General features: G+C 35.8%; 1 protein-coding gene across 1 annotated transcript in view; it reads right to left on the bottom strand.

Moving 5' to 3' along the window:
- ARID2 (AT-rich interaction domain 2) overlaps nt 1–20,350 on the bottom strand; it is a 93,321-nt gene that overhangs the window by 35,766 nt on the left and 37,205 nt on the right. Inside the window, exons 5-6 of the mRNA XM_068997926.1 lie at nt 2,798–2,931; nt 1,818–2,036 (exon numbers count right to left, since the gene is read on the bottom strand). Coding sequence (XP_068854027.1) covers nt 1,818–2,036; nt 2,798–2,931 — 353 coding nt within the window. The remainder of the gene's footprint in view (nt 1–1,817; nt 2,037–2,797; nt 2,932–20,350) is intronic.

Below are 20,350 nucleotides of genomic sequence, written 5' to 3'. Positions count from 1 at the left end.
TCTTTCCCCCATTTGTCCTAATTAGTCCTCCTAATGCTGCTAGGACATTTCCCTGGATTTATCCAGAAGAAGACAATCAGGTGAGATAAAAATGAAGTTTTTCCCAGGGAATGAAAAGAGTGAGTTCATTACATGCTCATCATTCCTCTAGGCTTTACCTCAATTATTTTTCAAAAAACACTAATACAGACAAGCTATAGAATAAACCTGTTCCTCAAGTTAAGAACTCCAGAAAACAGTCTACCTCTACAGTATACAAAAAAAACCACTAAATAGCAATATAAAACCTGATTAAATTATTTGCAAATTCATAGAAGTTCCATCAATGGAAGAGGGGAGTAATGGTAACCTCAAGAATCTAGAGAGCAAGCATTCTGGGATCATATACAGGACTAAGTTTCCCTTTAGCTTCCTTTCAAATATTTTCCTTTGAAAGTTCTTGTGATTGGACTAGATGCAAACACTAAATGACCAAGGTCTGACCATATCTGAAGGACACTGAAAGATGAACAAATTGGAAGAGCAAGAGAGAAGCTGGAGGACACTAATGTAATACTGGGGGGAGAAGGGGGAAGCTACAAATTATTATGTAAAAATGCCAATGATTAAAAAAAACAACTAAACCATATACAATGGCTAACACTGGTTCTTCCCCAGAATTTTAAAAGAGAATCTTTGACATACCATACAATGTTTATGCTTACACACGCAAAGTAGATTTATACTCAAACAGATATGATCATCTATACTATCAGACTTAATTATGCTTGGCTGAAAAGGCTCATTTGAGAAATTTCTTATGAAGGTAATTTCTGAAAATCAGTATAAAAAAACCAACCAACAACCAACTAAACAAAAAACCCCCACAAAAGCAAAAAAAAAACAACAAAAAAGCCCAACAGCAAAACAATCCCAAAAAAACCAAAACCCACTCCCTCCCCCCAAAAAAAGCCAAAAAAACCCCAAAACCACAAACAAAAAAAATCAACCACAAAAAAACCAAAACCAAAACCAAAAACAAAAAAAAAAAACAAACAAAAAAACCAAAAACGTCCCCCAAACCAAAAACCCCAGCACAAACTGGGTAAATATTTCCTCCTCACCACCCCAAGATAAAAGCTATGCTGTCATGATTTTGTAATGGTTTAGGTTAACTTATGTTTTGCTCCTCTCTTGAGAGAAAGCAATTAACAAGCAATAATTAGGCATTGAGGTCACACTGAAAAAAATCCAAAGAATTTATTTCACATACTTCACTATTTTGATGGAATCAACTAATTCTCTTTTGCAATGTATGTGCTAACACATTAAGTAATTCTGAAAATCAGATTAAGATTTTCATCCCTTGAGTTTTATATTCTGGATTTCACTACAGTTGAACATGTAGTGAAGTATCAGGACAAAAATGCTAGCAAGTCATTGTTTTCAGACTACCTTTTCTTAATTTTTAAATCTGCAATTGCCATTAAAAAAGAATTATGGAAAGTCAGCATGGTCCTACAAATTCAAAATGAAACAGTAGTACACTATAAGCAGATGGAAATCCAATGCTGTCAATTTAGCATCCTGAACAATTGACTGTTTCTATCAAAAAACTAATCCTTACATTTCACTAACCCATTAAATAAATTTTTAAATTACCTAACTTAAAAGGCATTTGTAACATCTGATAAAACCTGTAATTGTGGAAAAGTTAAAAACTAGATATAAGTATATTACCATGAAGTAAGTTATTAACATTTTAATAACTTGAGTTGTGAAAGATGCTACAAGAGGTATGGATTCTTTTTGTCACAAAAATGTTGTTATATACTTACTGTCATCAAATACCCCAGCATTTGCAAGCAGTAAAGTGATGATTTTAGGGTCTTTTTCAAGCTGCATAACATGTTTGCTTTCATTTGAAAGAAGAGTACACACATTAATTGCAAAGTCCACTTCATTTGGGAGTCCAGATAACAGTGAAAGCACCAACTTATTATAGTCATTTGGTGAGTTTAAGTCCATAGACAGCCCATAGCTTTGACGAAGATAATCTAAATAAAAAAACGAAAACCAACATTTTCACAGCTAAACTAATTAAACTTGAGGCAATACATTAAGCAGTATTACTGTAAGTAAGAATTTTGAAAAGGTTTGTTAATAAATCATTGCAGTTTTTAACAAGTTCTTTACAGTATTCAAGGTATTTTTTTGTCTGCCCAAAGTATTGAACACATTCCACTTTGCTGTGTACCTTTCTAGGTACATATTAGTTCCTTTGCCACCTCTAGAACGCAACACTGCAGCACGTTCTTCCAAAGAAAAGCTTAGAAAACACAAGCTTTAATTAAAGCAGAATGGAATGGTAATACAATTTGAAGTCAATTTCTACACAACAAATTACACGTCCATTCCACAAAGCCCACTAGCTTCTGATTTAAAGCTTAACTAATTGTAGGCTCAATTCAGTTATTTGACTCTCTGGAGAAATGACAAATTGAAAGAAACACACTGCAAATTTTCAAGGTAATTTTTTTCAAGACAAGTAACTACACAGCTCTACTAATTAGAAAGGATAATATTTCTAAAGGAAAGAAATAGCTTATGGATTTTAATATTTATTTTGTTGTGGTTCACAATGGAAAGGTTTTTGAGTGTATTAAACTAATCATCTGAGTGTCCTTTTTTGACAAGATTTGACAATTTTAATAATATTCCAAATTTATCTACGCACTATTTCTGTAGTTTGTAAAAAAGAAAAGAAAAACAAACCACACACACGAAGAAAATAGGACTTTCACCCTCAAGAATTTACCTGAAACGCTGTGTTGCTGGTAGTTATAGGATGTTGGAATTGCACCAATAGGAAGTTGTGGCTTTGGATTGCCTGGTTGTACCTCATCATCCTCCTCTCCAAAATGATGGACTTTTTCATACTTTTCTAGATAACTGAAATAAAATTGGAAAAAAAATTGGTTTTAGTACAGCTAAATCTTTCATTCCAAAACCTGAACTGCCAAAGGAAGCAATCTGTGGAAATATGGAGATTTATTTACTGGAAACAATAATCAAAGTGGTAAAAAATAAAACCTGAGTCAGACTGACAATAGATGACAGAGAAAATATAGATATGTTTAATTACTGCTTTAGATATCCAATTTTTCAGATTTTTCAACAGCGATAACTTAGCTAAATTGCAACCAATTTGAGCCCTTTTGTGACTATGTCTATTTTTCCCAAACAAGCTTTTGCTACCCAAAATCACTCTGCAGGTGAAAGCATCATAAAAACTACTCTGTGCAGGTTATCAATACATATACCGAGGTCAAGCCCAGAAAAATACTGAATTCTTTTTGCCTTGTTTAAAGAGAAACTGTACACTAGGTCCTAACAATTACACAAGAGTAAGAGAATTCAGGCAGGAATACCAACGGCAGCAATTCAGGATCAGAACTTGAGAGCCGTAACTGCAGCTAATAACTACTGGAAATCCCTCTGAACCCCTTAAGAAAAAAAAAAAAAAGCTGATATACTGTACAAAGAATGGACTTCAAGCACAGAAATTATATATACCAAAAGTAAACAGTCAAGCAGCTTGGTAAATTAATTATATCAATTAACAGTTAATTTAGCATTAAAAATTTAACTTTCACAACTTTCTACACTCCAAAATATAAAGTCAACTTAAAATGCCCACTGTAGCCTTAGCTTCACCGTGATACATAGTTGCAAAACTCTTCATGAAATTAAGTCAAGATCAAAGCTGCCTAAATTTACAAATTTTAATTGTGCTAAAAAATGACAATACCAAGTCAATGAAATCAAAATAAAAGTGCTGTATAATCAGAAAATAATTAAAAACTATCATCTTTCTCTTTGTATATGCTAAAATATTTACTATATGAGTAGGCTTTTGGTGTAATTTTTGTCAGTAGCACTGAAGTAATTAACTCGTGGTAAATCAGAAAGATTTTAAGAAAACAGTATTCCCACTGACCTCTGAGGAGTATTTCACATTCATTAAATTAGTAATTATTTCATGAAGTGAGATATCAATGACATAACCATCCCTTTAACATGTTAGCAAATACATTTTTTCTTAAGAAAAGGGTGCATTTCAGAAGAAAGGAAAAATATCAGAGCTAATAAGGCATATAATGTTGTATTGTATCACATGGAAATATGATTCATGTCTGACTAGAGTTCAAGATATTCAAAGTACTATATATGTTATTGTTACATGAACCACTGCCATAGCCCCCTCCTTATTACATAAACCCTTGAGTGACTTAAGGAGTCAGCACAAATCTTCCCTGCACAATCAGTTACTGTTAGAGATTTTAAAAGACTAAAAATTACATTTAAATATGCTTGCTTTTATCTTTAAACTAAAAATCCTCATTTATGTGAGTTAAGTTCCAACTGCATATGTGAAAAGAAATTAAAACCTTTTAGAATTGTTTATAACTTTTTTAAAGTCGTAACTCAATTGTCCTAAAATCTAAATCCTAAGTTTTCTCTTCCCTACATTTCCTTACCCTTTTATCCCACTTCTTTCCTTTAGATTACATCTTATATCCAGATGAAGGAAATCTGTAATCCAATCAATTTTAATTAACAGAGCGTGTGCATTTATGGTAAAGACTAAAAGGAATGATTCAAAGACAGCTTGACCATCCCTTCTTCCTTCCAGCCACTCACTCTTCAGAGAGCTCATTCAGAAAACTAGGAGGATTCTACATTGGCTTTCCAGTAATTTTTCAGACTGAACAGGGGTCAGATGAATACTAGATCCGGTGCAGGGGAAAACTGCAGGTGTACATAGCCAAGGATGCCACGTGTACAATTTCTACACTGGCAGAAGCTACACTGCTGTAGCTTGTCTAATAATGCTGGGGCTAGAGCTAATTTCCTCGTATTTGTTGGTCTGAGTCAAAGCTTGAGCTTAAAACAGTTTCCTCACTGAAATAAAACTTCATAAAAACATTAAATACGATGAAGTAAAAATCCCCATACAGAAACACATATGGTACTCAAAATACAGTCTGCAAATGATTCTGGACTTGTCCATTCTGCCAAGATTGAATAGCTACTTGAGCATTAAAAAAAAAGCCGTATATATCATAAAATAATTCATGTTGTTTGACAGTTTTATATGGAACATATATACTTAACCTTATGCTTTTTATTAAAGCAATGTCTCAGCCAAGCTGAACAATATGAATACCCTAGATGTTATCCTCTATTAATACCTACTTTATTAAAATGTGTTAAAACAGTTCCACTGAACACAGAAAATCTCTAAGTTCAAGAATCTACTTCCTTTCTTCCCTCTCTGAAAAAAATTTAGGCATACATTAAAAGACCTTTGCTAACTAAAATGGTCATAATCTCTTCAGTGTTGACAACTGTGACCAAGTTCTCACAATGTCTTATTAAGCATTTCATAGGAAACCAGGATTCAAATTAACTTTTAAGTGATGATCTAATTTTTCCCTATGCAAAGGCAAGGACCAACTTCACTTTAATAAATTCTGAGCTCTTTTTGTTGTTATTCAATTTAGCGAGGTTCCACCTCTTCGAAGAACAATCCTCCTTTCTTATCTCACTCTGAACTAAAAAGTTTGCCAAGGAAAAGTCAAAAACAAAACAAAATAAAGCCCTCAATAATCCCAAAGCAGTAGTTACAAAGGCTAAACCCTGCCTTCCTCCCACCCCAAGAAAAACCCAAACCCCAAACCAAACGACAGAAATACCTTCCCCACCTCTAACACAAACGCTTTACTCTCTTCAAGGTACTCCTAACATTGAGGGAGGACATTGCACTATTTTTCAATCCATCATGTTTAACAGCACTGTAATACTAAGTTTCAAATATAATAACTAGACTGTAATAGGCTCCTCCATGTGATTCCTTTATGCTACGTAAGTACCAACTGTTTACAGACAGCTGTACAGACCTCAATCCTCCAAACATTCCTTTTGTTTCCTGCAGAGAGAATGCATGACCTGGAATTACAGTGTAGAGAAGAAGCTTTGCAAATTAGCTTGTACATGAGCTTTAGTAGTCTTAAATTCTAATCTCAACAGTCTGGCATACAGCTACTATGCAAACAGCAGAACAGTTTAGAATAAACACACGTCTTGCTCTAATATACAAGAAATTAAAAAATAATAAATGGAGGTTTTCTATTACTGAAAAACAGTTGTGCAAATGCTCACACGTTAACAATCAGCTGCAAAAGGCTAATGTCATGTTTCAAAACAGGTTAAATCTGTAGTTATAGGCTAAAAAGGTATACTTTGATCACAGAAAATGGTTTTCAGGAATTCAGAATGCTTCCTTCATTTCACAAAGTCACAGGTAGTAAAGATCAACAACACAGGTCTCAATCTTCTAATCTTCTCTTTTAGTTTCAATACCAACTGAACGAGACAGGTCCCGACAGAGAAAGATGCAGTTAGTATGTAACGAGAATTAAAGCAACTAGTAAATGAAAGACCAGAATGAAACGAACAATGGATATGGGATAAAAAAGTGTAAAAGATGTCTTTCAAAGAGCTCACTTAAGTACTATGTTGAAGCCTTGGTGAAGATGGAGCACTAAGTAAAACTGCCTTCTGTACCTATGTGGAAAGGTGCTCCCCACTGTTAGCACAGCACCCTGAACTGGTGTTATCCAGTGCACACATGAACCAAAATATACAAGAAACTGAAATGCAATGAAACCCATTCACAGCCACTCCTGGCCTTTCAGCTTGGATCACTCATCTGTTCTGAGAGGTTTAACATAAACTAAATAAAGGAACAAATGGAACAATAAATGAGTTTTTAAAAAGCTACACACCCCAAACAAAAACACCACCACCAACACTCCCCAAAACCAACAAAAAACCACACACCTCTGGTGAATAGCTAGAACAACAGGATATGCAAAGTACTTAGAAACAGGAAAATACATGGGCAACCAGAGACAGACATGCAGACCGGCTACTTTTTGAAGGGCAAGTGATTTCAATGTTTTCTGAAACCTTGGTTACTTTAAGGATCTCTCGATTTGGAAATCAAAAGATCATATCTCTCTGAAAATCAAATTAACATATTACACATTCTGTTCCTCTGACAGAACTTCAATAAGTCACTTTGTTCCATTCAAGTCTGTGAGAAAAAAATTCTATGAAGATGAGTAATATTTTTATCCATGAAAATACTTATTTAGTAACAACACAGGTTTATTCAGCTCAGTGATTTTTAGGCTTATTTTCAGGTATTTGGGAAAAAATACTAACAAAAAGAAGTCTAAATTAGGTACATCTAGGGGCATGTGGAATTTACTATAAACAGCAGCCCTGAATGGCCTTGGAGTATACTAGAAACTGTTCCAAGTAACAGTATATAACATCTGGCTCATTTGGATATTTTGGCTCCCTTTACCAGGACAGTAAATTCGTTGAAGATAAATTAACCAACGTCTGGCAAAACACGACATGCAGACATGAACCATCACAGTCCAACTATCAGTTCCCTCCTCATCTTCGTATTCAGCTGAAGAACAAGCAGGTACCATTTCTACCATAGCTCTCCACCTCACCTTTCTTGAAACTATCTTTCTAACAGCATTATTAGTGGGAGACTGACAATGTGACCTTGCAACATTTCTGTCTGCCTGAACACCTTCCATTATGATGCAAGACAGACATGCACTTCCCGCTCACTCTCTTGTACTCCCTCTCCCTCTTTGTAATACCGTTAACAACACCCTAGATAATCATGAGACAAAATCCTGATTGTAATAAGGATTTCACACTACGGAATATTCCAGTTTGTGTTACCTTAAGTGAGAATCATAGCATAAAGTCTCTTTTTGCCCCTAATTCGACATGACTCTTGCTCTGATCTCGAGGACTAAGGAACTCATGGCAACTCACCAACGTACGGTGCCAATCAAAAGCTACAACCTTTTTAAAAAGATACCATCTTTATTAGAAAATCCATTGCAGTCCTATAGCTTGAATCTGTGCCTGATACCGTTACTTGAAAATCCAATCCATTTACGAAGCCTAATAGCAGGCAGTATTTTAATCCCATAGAAAGCTGTTCCTCAGCAGGGCCAAAGCCCCATTTATGCTTGACTGCTGCTGCTGGCACACGGAGTGGAGACTGGTGCCACACACTGCAATGAAACTCCTGCTTAGAACTTGATAAAGCTGCTGCTGCAGCTGCCCAAAGTAATGCACAACTGATTTACTCATCTCATAGATGTTCACTTACCAAATTCCTGTCCCAAGAATTATCCTAAGTAGTTTCCGGAAATGACAAACACAACAACCTGCTCCAAGGCTCTGCTCACACTTTTAGTGTACACCAACAAACTGCCTCAAATTTGATTTCATGTCTGAGTGATTTGCCAGTGTCATCAGCAATCTTTTCAGGTTGGTTGTTTTTTTTTTCCCTGGCCTCGAGGGCACCATGAATCGCAATTCAACAGTTAAACCCAGTTATTGTCAGAACTGATGCTTGCAGCTGAATCCTTCAAAAACAACACCTGAGTTTTCCATCTTCACCTTGTCTAACTCCGAAACTGACTGTCTCACATAAGGCTTCCAGTGAAACACTCCACACGTGATTCTCTGCATTCTTTGTTTGATTTCCAGCTTATTGTGACCACCTAATAGGACAGGCTAACAAATCAAGACCCTTAATGCTGTACTTGGCCAGCCTGCCAGATGAGTACAAAACTCCAATAGCTGTGCTTTTCAAACACCTGGCAGAGTGTCCCACAAGGTGCATGCAGAATACTGTCCCAACCAGCCTGAGATGGCCTGTTTGGAATGAGGTCCCATGTCCCAAACACACCATACCAGGGGCTCTACCGTCCAGCCTCCACCCTGACAAGATTCTGTCACACTTTAGGAGAATTGTGAGCAAACTCAGTAGGCCCTGTGAAGATTAAACAGCCCAAGCCCTTTATGCATAACCACATACAAACTATAATTGCATTTAAATGGAATTAAAGTATGTTACCATTTTGTAACACATTTAGTAACACGTCTACATGATAGATGGTCCAATTGTAGTTTGCTTGTAATTTGATTAAAAAATTCTTACCCTAACAAGAAACCTTTGCAAACAGAGGAAACCCAAATACATGCCTTCACGAAGTTCTGAATCTTTTCTAAGGCAATCTTTGTTAATCTTTGTTGTAAGAAGTGTTAGTTATGAGCACCACCAACCCTGCAAATTTCACTTTGTTAGACATTACAAGAAGAAAAAGATTCAATGCTTCCAAGAAAAAAAATAAATCATTCACATCAATGAAAATACTTTCTTAATATCTATAGTAATACTGAAAGGAAAGAAATTAAGATACTATTTTATGTTTTCATACTAATAATGCTCCATCTTAGAAGGGAAACAATAGAAGATACATGACATCCAACTGAAGTGCTTATGCTGGAGTGCAGTTTCAAAAGACTGAGGTGGCTGGAGGATGACATCAGTGTCTGAAGAAACTGCATTACCAGCAACTCCAACATATCCTAGATAAAAACACTGCTATCTAAGCTTGTCTTCATTTAATTTCATTTACACTGAATCTACTTGTGATCCACAGCTGTGGTCCAAACTTCTTTTACAAGACTAACTCTCCTACTGTGTTCTCACTGCTTGCCAAAAACAATTCAAATCCAGCATCACCTCTCACTGCTTCAGTGGCTGCTTCAGCAGACACGATGGGCTTCACATCCAGGAATATCTGAGCTGTGCAATTACTAACAGTATTAATTCTCCAGTCTCTATCTTTTCAACAAAGGCAATTCCCAGACGTATTCCTCTTACTAATACTACAGTCACTCTGTTTCCATCTAGGATGACAGCTCATCAAGTCTCAAGTATAACTGCAGTCTGAGTTTAGCTCTTCAAGCAAAACATCAGAACCCCCTAGATTTGTTATTATCTCTATTACTTTTTCACAAATTCTTGAAAAACCCCGAAGTTTCTCTATTTTGAGAAATCATCTGCAGTACTGCCTAGATTTCTTCACAGTGCCTGTACACAAGAGTATCTGAATGGCAAAGATGCTCTAATACAAATGGTACCACAAGTTAGGAACCCCTGTAGGCACATGCAGGAAATTTTAACTAAGCATTGTGTGGTGTGCCCATAGCATAGTCACAACATACTATCGCCTACACCAGTCACCTTACTTCAGACCACCACCGAAATCCCAAATACCAACACATTATGAAAGCCACTGCAACAATTTCAAGTATTCATGTATCCACTGCAAAGCTGGCAGCAATACAAATGAACGTCTCTACACTGTAATATGTATTGTGACATAGTAATAATAAAATTTTCAACTAAATACAGCTTCTGACATAGCATTAGTTATAAACAGCATGTCTTATGAAACAGAGTCTGCACAGAATGCAAAAACTTGCATTGAATGAACATTATTTAGGTAACTAAGTGAAGTATCAAGGTAAATACTAAAATAAAATAATTTGTTTATGTGGATTCCTCCACAAACATATCCTAGGACTCGGTGGTGTTCTGCCAAAAGATGTATTTATCTAGTAAGTGTATTTAACAAGAAAATACTTTAAAATATACTTACAAATATATATATATATAAAATACATACTTGAACAAAAATCAGAACATTCCTACACAACGTGATAACTTAGAGCATGTTTTAAAGATGGAGGCTTCCATTAAGAAATAGTGGCTTGTATTTTGTCAAGTATTGCAGCTAAAAATCTATTAGATACTCCCAAGCAAAAGAATTAGAATCAAGCAAAAGCATATTAAACACATTATAGACTTTGAACACCAGAGATTAATGACCAGGTGTTCCAGAAGTATTTCCTGAGACAAGCAACTACAAATATGAAGACATTTTAATGCAAATACAAATGTACACATTTAATGTATATTGTGTATTAAGTTGTGTAACCTTTAGAATGGTGAACAGGAATAGATGCTTAACTGGCCTTTATAAGTAACCTACAAATATTTCATTAACTCTGTGAAGAAAACTACACGTATTATAAACAGGTATAGCTTCATTTGACCATTACTTCTCATACAATTTAACCATTATGAAATTTAAATACGAGAAAGACTTTTTTGTTCCTGGTGGGGGGGGGGGGGGGGGTGCGCTCAGGTAGCACAAAAGAAAGTAGAGAAAGAAACACTTTAGCTAGAGCAACACAATGTTCCATCAGAGTACAAACTGAAGAGCTGTTCTCACTAAAGAGAAAATTTCTATGGCAGTTCAGTCTTAAATTTTTATCCCAAATTCAGGATGCAAGCTGGCCCTGTAGTACATAAGATTAAGGAAGTGATTCCCTGTATTTTTCAGTTCACAGTTCCATTATCAAACAGGCAAACAGAGAGAGCTAGTATTTTTTCACAAGAATACTTTACTTTCAAACTTTCATGGACTTCATTACTGTTATCAGAGAAACCTGACTAGGGGGTTTTGTATGCAAGGAGTAAATTCTTTCATTTTGTGCCTGCTAAACATTACACCGAAGTTATTTTCACAACAAGAATGTCCTGAATTTATCCCACCAAGAATTCCCAGTTCTTTGACTTTCTCTCAAACCATTATAAATAACACAGCTTGCTATATTATCACAGATGGCAATAGCCACTTACACCTTGTCCTGGCTATGCAGAATAAATTTATCCTATAAAGGCATAATCGAACAAAATACCACAACATGTGAATGGTCACACATCACATACTTACAATTACAATTACACACTTATTCAAAACACTTCACTAAACTGTAATTTGTCTCATCTGCAAAGACTTGCATACTCCTTTTCAACTCCAAATACTTATCGTGCACATTTTTGAAATTTAGGAATATTACACACTTTTCAGAATGCAGTAGTAAGAAAAAAACACTCTTTTAACTTAAAAGAATATATTAAAAATTTGTAACACCTTATATTTTAAAATATTAAAAGATATTTACATTTTTTAAAAAACAATTGAAAATATTAAAAATTTTTAACATGTCATATTTGTGTATTTCATTGTAAGTATGTCAACAGAAATGCTGCTTATGGATATTAATCAAACACCACTGACAAAAAACATGTCAGCTGCTTCTAGAATGAGGTATGGAAGCCCAGACTATACACAGTCAAAGTACTATCTTAATTACTGGAAAATGGCCCTTTCCCCATGGCCTATTATTAATCTCTTTGCCACATTCTGGCAGTACTTTGACAAGAAGAGCCAATAGGTTCCCGTAGCAAGCCTGGTAATTAGAAGGATATTATACAAGAGCACAATAATTGTAGATTTAAATCTCATGAAAACAGCAACCTAGAAACAGCTTTTCTAGATTTTGGCAATTGCTCTAGCCACCATGGTAAACATTTCCACAATACTTATTTCAGTGTTATTCAACAGTTACTAAAAAAAACCCCAAAAACATAAAACACATAATAAAAAGATAGAATTTACTGATTCCTAATGCTTGTAGTCTGTTTCTTAAAGCTAATGAATCTATAAGCATTTATTAAAAATTCATTGCCATGCCATTTTTTCACCTCACATAGCTATTTGTAATTTCATCATTACTTTCTGCACAGATTCGGCCACTTAAACAGTTGCACTTTTCTGCCTTCATCACAAATCAGTCTTCTCCTGCAATTAAATTTATTTACAATTTCTCTGTCAAACTGTGTTCCACACTGACCACATAATCAAAGTATATGTACTAGTTACAAGTCCTTATTTATGTGGTAAATCAAACAAAAATATGAACATTAATTCTTGAACACTCTACCAGATAGATCAAATATTCATGAAAAAAATAAGAATGGAATAAAAACCAATCTTGAGTAAGAGGATCCTGGTGGGATTCTGCACACTAGGAACATAAATTCTTTAAGGTCCAAGTGGAGAGGAAAAAGCTGCCTTGGGAGTGAGTACTTTCTTTGTCTCAAAATCTTCCCAGAAATCAGTTTGTAAAAAGGAATGCAACTGGACCTTCATAAAAACACTCAACCTAAAAATATCTGTATGCTTTGAATAAATACAAACTACCCAGAATGAAAGTAAAATAATAGTAATTACTAATTTTAGATTTTTTGATCATCTAACAATATGCACTTATATGGTTTAAAGTATCCCAGTGCATTCTGAGAATGTAGCCAAGTGCAAATTGAGAAATGATGATAAAGAGGTAACATATTGATTTAGCTGTCTAAAGCTGTAGAGGCTACACATCTATACCTGTAAAATCAACTGCACTGCATGGAAATGAACTGCCTGTACCACTAAACTGTTAGGAAAGTGCCTGAAACAACTCCTGTCCAGGCCAATTAGCATTCTTTCAAGCAATTTAAAGGCACCATTCAGAAAGCCATCCTTGGTAAGGGGACCATTCCCAGAAGTAACTTTGGATATAACTACCCAGTTCTGGGGCTAGGACTATGGATGTGAGCCGTGTTATGTCAGTTAGCCTCAGACACACTTAATTCACTAATATAGATATAGCTAGAGAATCACTGAATGCTGTACAGATGGCCTCTGGCTTAACACTAATTCTGATAAAGCATGAGGAAAGCAGAACGACAGATGAAGTGTCGTTCCTTAGAAAATATTTTAGAATTACCAATGACACAATGATCATGAAGAATTTATAAGCGTTTTCTTTTTGCTTTTTATAACTAATGTAAAGCCATTAGAACATATACAAAGATAAAAGAAAGACAACAAATGGGCATAATGAATACAGATAAAGCCCAAAGATCAGACTTCCTGTTGGAAAATATCCATCTCAGTCACTGAAGATAATCATTGTGAATTGCTTTAAAGGCAGAAGGAAGAGAATTTTGGAGTATTAGAAAGAAAAAAATAAACCAAGAGCTCTACTTTTAAAAAATTACAAATCTAACAAATTACTTAACAAGAATGCTGTTCTGAAATACACAATAAAACCACTCAAACGCAAATCTTATATAAAACTGAGATACAGATACTAATAATTGTTGAGCATACTGGAAGAGAAATTATTCTATTACAGGAAGGCTAAAAAAAACACCTCAGTATCAACAGTATTCAGGTATTAAGTATCAGAAAATGCCTGGAGTATATATAGTCCCTGCTGGTGGTCTGGGGTTTAGAGGAGATAAAACCTGATCCTCCACTGTGGACTGACCAGCCCTTTCAAATCCTGTATAAACCCAGTAAGGTTTATTGTATTTCTAGTATTTTGAATGGAAATAACTTGTCAGAAATAAGTGCTCTGCAATTAACATACTGTGTCCCTTTTCAAGAGACAGTGGGTAGGGACTTCTAACACTGAAGAAAGTTCATTACGGAAAGCAACAAAGTCACATGGTATCTGTATTAAGCAATATACAGGCAAGTAAACCAACATTTCCCTAAATAATCATCCAGATGTTATTCTATCTTACTTCAGAGCTTTCTACACTGTACATAAATTTGAATAGGTACCATCAAGTTGGCTTTGAGCAACTTGATCTAGTAAAAGATGTCTCTGACCATGGCAAAGGGGGTGTGTGTAGGCTGTGTGTGCTGTGGACTGTATGGTCTTTAAACTCAAAGCATTCTATGATTTTGCATTATTACAGCATATAATGACTGGATTTGCTACTTACATTTCCTTCACCTTTCCATTTGACTTCTACAGTGTATATATATGGTTAAAACAACCAGTTTTTTGAAAACCTAGCTATAAATTCACAATGGTGTACTTCCACAGAAAAAGACACTACTTAAGCTTCCAGCTAAGACCAGCATATGGTGCTAATCGCTTTCTTTAAGTACTCAATATTTTGAAACCAGGCTGCCTCAGTGTCACATAAGCTCTGGACACATTTTGAAGATTCTTCTTCAGACTAATGAAATCATCTACCAAGAAGCAGAGCTTGTTTCTACAAAAGAGCAAACCTTCTCAGAAATAAATTTCAAACAAGAAATTAAAAATAAACCTTCAGTTTTTTCTGTTCACATGTAACAGCCATGCTTTGCAACAGATGGGGAAAAGAGTAAATCCTTAAGTAGCATAGAAAGCATTAAGCCAGTGACAACGTCCAATCCCCTGGAAATACCATGACACAAGAACAAACTACATAAAACACTTTCTTTAAGAATTACCTTAAGATGATCAGTGAGCAGTTAAGTTTTAAATTGTTATCTACTGTTTTATGAAGTTATCTAACGCTTGAAATAAACTGACTGATGTTGTACTGTCATCAACAATGTATTTACAAGATTCCTCAAGTCAGCAGGCTGTAGAGAGCAGTAGCTGCCAGCTGATGAGAGACAATGGTGATCCAGGACACACTAAACTGCTGATGTCAGACCCCAAAGTAGTTTAACAGTCATATCTCTTAACAGTCTGAAATCCATGTCATACACAAGTTGCGCTGCACTGAGGTTGCCCAATATGAATAAGGAATAGAGCCCATATCCAATTTTCTCATCACATGTGCAAATTGCCCTCTGTCTTCACCACCAAATATGCAACTGAGTTTGGCTAGTAGTTTGGAGGGTGTTGTTTCGTTCGTTTGCTGTTTTTATTTTAATGGACTAGAGGCTCTAATTTATGCCCCAAATAATATGAACATTTCTTCTGGGTAGTTGTCTTTGGGAAAGATATGGAAAGCATTATTAAATATTTTTTAAAGTTTTAAGCTCCTGGGAGCAGATGCATACCAGATGAATTACAACAAACTTATGCAAGATAGACAAGAAACTAACTACATTTCTGGGCAGCTAGTTTTTAGAACACACGCGTGATTTAAAAACAAACATACTGTGGCCACTACAGGAAAGAGATTGTTTTAAAAAAGAAAAATATAAGAAAATATAAGTACCTTTAGAACTCTGTGTATCAAGTTGCACCCTATCAACATAATCTGACAAGTATTTTGTCATGCTATAGGAAGACATAAAAAGAAAAGAATTGAAGAAGGGGATTTAAGATGTAAAAAACAGTGAGATACTGTGGAAGGAGGACACTGATTTAGGAGCTAAAGTGGAGACTGGGAGAACTCTATACTCTCTCTTTAATGCACTAGGCTTATAACAAGGGGGAAAGAACATCCAGAAAACAAACCAAAATTAAATTTCCTAAAGTTAGAAAATAAATTTTTAAAATATAGCAAATCAGATCCTACATGAGCATAAAGCACATGCCAGTCAAAGAGCAGAGGACAAGGAAGGCTTTGGGAAGAACATGCTGGCAGCATGCACAGTGGCAGGGAAGGGAGGCCGCACTGGCTGTCAAAGCTCCTGTATGGTCAGCTGCAACCTGCCTGCAGTAGCTGACCCTGTCAGAAAGCACAGACAGAACTTTTTGTATGGTACAGATTACGAGGAGATGAAGGAGAAAGTGAAATGACATTTACTTTCAAGGGAAACAAGGGAAGATTATAAATTGTAACAGATGATGGAGAGGAGGCTGAAGAAAAAGCCTGCAAATTTCCCTCCGAGCTGCTTAAAGTTACTATAATGGCATAATAGAATAGTCAGGTGAAGGTGAGCACCACATTCCTGGCTTCCTTCCCCAGCCCTGTTAATGACTGCTCTCTAAACATTAAGAACTAGTTTCATTTCACTATAAAAACTGTGAAGAGAGGAAAAAGAAAATAAAAACAATAAACCAGCAGTAATATTAAAACCATGCTTTGCCATAGGCCAACCAATTTTGTATAGGGGATTCTGCTTTTAAGTGACGTCTGTAAAAAGAGGACAATGATATGGAGTAATGTACATAGGGCCTCAAAGAGCTAGATACTGCTCAACTGGAGTAGCTTACTGGACATAAATCTACATGATAAAAACATCTCATCAAATGAACCTCCAAATCTTTTCAGGTTTGGAAAGCTACTAAAAAGACTGATGGCAAAACCTGAAGTTCACAATGATTCCAAGTAGCTTTTATCAAATCTCATGCCCTGCTCGACTATCAAATTTTGTAAAATCAAAGGCATATAGCTTTACAAGTACCTTTTCAGCACCAGTATCCTTGTAAGCAGTTGCTCATCTTTCCCAGGATTTCTGCTCAGTCCTGCATTCCCCCAGCATAGTGTTCTGTCATGCACACGGCATCAAAAGAATTTACACACTGAACGTGATAAAGCTAAGAAATTTCTCAGTTGTTTTAAAACAACTACTAGGGAGCAATAGAACATCTGCCAGGATATTTTCTCTACACTTCCTCCTGCCCCAGAAAAGGCAGGAGGAAGGCAAAAGGATTCCTGGAAACCTTTCTTCAGCTTCCTGTCTATGATTTCAAGCTTGGATTATCCTTGAGATGTTTTTAGAGTAAAATAACTGAGAAGTTTGAAGTGTAAAGACAATGAAAAGATATAATATCATTTCAGGTTTACAACTGCTGACCAAAGTTAGGAAGTGATTAAAGACAACTTCACTAATTTCATGATGCAACAAAAACCCTGTTATAGCAGTGTTATCATCCCTGCACTGTTGCTGCCTATGGGATGAGCAGTACGAAACATACATGAAGAGCCCTAAAGCTGCAGTTATTTTATTTTTATCTATGTATACATCAAAATGAGGTAATATTATGCAATACTGATATCCATTAAAAGAAACAAACAGTGAACATAAGAAAAGCAAATTTCAGTTGTTATTTTATGAAGACATCAGTGAAACAACTTTTATTTTGTGAGGAAAAATCATGTTAAAAGGAAGCACAAAGAATAACTACATTTTTGACTAGAAATGAAAAAAAGATGTAAAATATGGTATGCTATCGTAACACAGTTAAATGCAACTACAAGAATGCTTCAAATTTGTCTGACCTCACACTGGGTAGGATAAAAAAAAAAAGCCTATGACTAATTAGCCTGTGGCTAATCTAGTAACAAGGGACTATGGCTAGCTAATTAGCCTTTCACAAATAAAAAGGAACAACTTAAATTCTGTAAAAAGTTTAAATTACAAGCATGCCATAGAACTCAGTTCCCACCATGAAGGTAAACTGAAGATGCAATTTCAGTATCATCCACACTTCTCCAAAGCATCAAACTTCTTTTTACTACCACATCACTATCCCTAGAAATCCATGGAAAAAACAGGAAGATCTATCTGTACCATAACTGTAACATTCCTGTCTTAGAAATCCAACAACTTCAGACTTGCCTGCTACAACCATATTAGCCCTTTCTTAATTACAGTTTTAAACTGTGATGTTTAGTAGGCATCAAGGTGTGCTACAGTGTTAGGCACATTGCGCTTAAAATATACAAAAGTGCATTTGTCAGATATTGACCTGAGTTTTATCCTTAGACTGAGCAAACTAACTTAAGGTGCTGACAGACTTGTAGCTGCAGATAAAAATCAGACAACTGAAGCCATCACCACCCAGCTGCTTGCCCCTCCCTGCTGACAAATGTGGCTGCTCTCAGATGAAGGCATCTGATGCACCCCTGAATCAGCTCATGAATCACTGATGCTTTCAGTTGTGTATTCAAGGAAGCAGGGACAATTTTACCTGAAAACAGTTAGAGGGCACAAGAGCTCATTTATATGCACATCTGACATCACCATTTGGAAAGTGGGGCAAATGTAACATAACACCTCGTAACAGTAAGAGCTTGAGCCAGATGATTTCTATTACAGTGTGACTGCCAAAACCAATAGCCTCCACTATCAGCTTAAAACAGGCCCTACCAGTACTCATTCGAACACCGTGCAAGTGACACAGTTTGCGTTTATGCAGATTACACGTTACACCACACATTTCTTATGTGACCTTGTGGACTACTTAGTATAACTTTAAAAATTATCTGAACAAGCATAAAACTAATTCAGGAAATACCAACTTCAGAGAGAGTGCAGCCAACCAGCTTGCCTTCTCCAGCTCTATCACCTACAATTTCTACTAAAGTTTTAGTCTATGGAGTCGGGAAACAATAGATACAGCTGTAGTTTCTTACAAAGTTCCTTCCTTGAGCCAGAGGTCTTTCTGAACAGGAGGTGCCACAGCCCTGCAGGGATGTTTGTACTCCTGCTGCAGAGTCACAACCTTCATCTGATCAGCCAGACTACCCACACAGTAATTAAACTACACAGATGTGGAGGCAAAGCATGAGCTAATTCGGCACAGACCTCTTCTGTATCAACAAATTCAGGAGGGGGCAGGGTAGGAGCTTATATTTTCCACCTTACTGTGTCTGCAAATCTATGCAAAGAGTTGCATCAGCAACCTACAGAGTAATTTGCCCTGGACTACGGCACTGGCAAGAAAGGGAGCAGTAGGAAGACAAGCCATCCAGCTTATAATAAGCACCATTAGGTTCCAATCTAGATTTCACCCCTAACTTTGTCAAATAACATTAGGTGACACATGCTTACACTGGCTTTTGTTGTTACTAAGGGATGGAGAGTTGTTTTGGTTTTGGTTTTAACTACTTTGTTTTTCTTTTTAATTGCCACAGCCACAGTAACAGATTCACTGAACAGATGATGCTTAAAAAAAAAATTTATAACCACGTATTTATTCCCATTGACCCTCACTTCTTGGGGCCTTATAAGGATTCCATTAACTGTTTTATTACAATACAACCAGCAGACACACAACTGAAAGATGGCAGAAATTTAAACATTATTTGAATAGAAGTCAATTTAGCTACATCTCATCTTTAAACTACTCTAAAAATACTTAATTTTGATTCAAATAAAGGATTTAGACCTTAGACTTCCCTTTAATGATATGGAAACTTTTAATCAGGTTTTCTAATGTCTCACTATTTTAAGATACATCCCATACATAGCTTGGCTTCTTTAATTAAAACCAAACCAAAACAAGAACCTTAACACAGATTAGGAAACTATATCCATCACATGAATTAGCAGATAGTTAAAATAAAGTTGTAACTCAATTTATTAACTAGCCTTTAGAAAAACCCAAATAAACCCCACTGTTTTATCATCAATACAGTGTTACCTTGGTTCATTTATTACTGATAGACAGAAATGCAGTATTCCCCCTAATGAAAAGGTATTTAAGGTATCAGTAGTTAAAGGTTGTCATGTACTACACTTATAAAAATCCAAAATGCCCAGAACCATAGTTTCAAACAAATAATGCATTACAAACACAGCAAAGTTATTTGATTAAACAATTGACAAGCAAACATTTCCTTAATTAGCTGTTCAGTGTTAAAAAACAGTCTTGACAATCTTTGGAGTTCAAGCATAAATAAAAACCCTGTGTGCAGAAATCCGTATGGAAGACCAACACTTCTTTTTCCCCTCACTTTTTTTTTTAACTTGCTAAGACTGACGAATGTGGCTGATAGCAAATGAAGCAGGTCTAACTGCAGCTGCTATACTGATAC

The sequence above is a fragment of the Aphelocoma coerulescens genome, chromosome 1A (assembly GCF_041296385.1).
Source record: "Aphelocoma coerulescens isolate FSJ_1873_10779 chromosome 1A, UR_Acoe_1.0, whole genome shotgun sequence".
Classification (NCBI taxonomy): Eukaryota; Metazoa; Chordata; class Aves; order Passeriformes; family Corvidae; genus Aphelocoma; species Aphelocoma coerulescens.
Note: the sequence above shows the minus strand (reverse complement) of the source record. Positions and strands in the feature narration are given on the sequence as shown.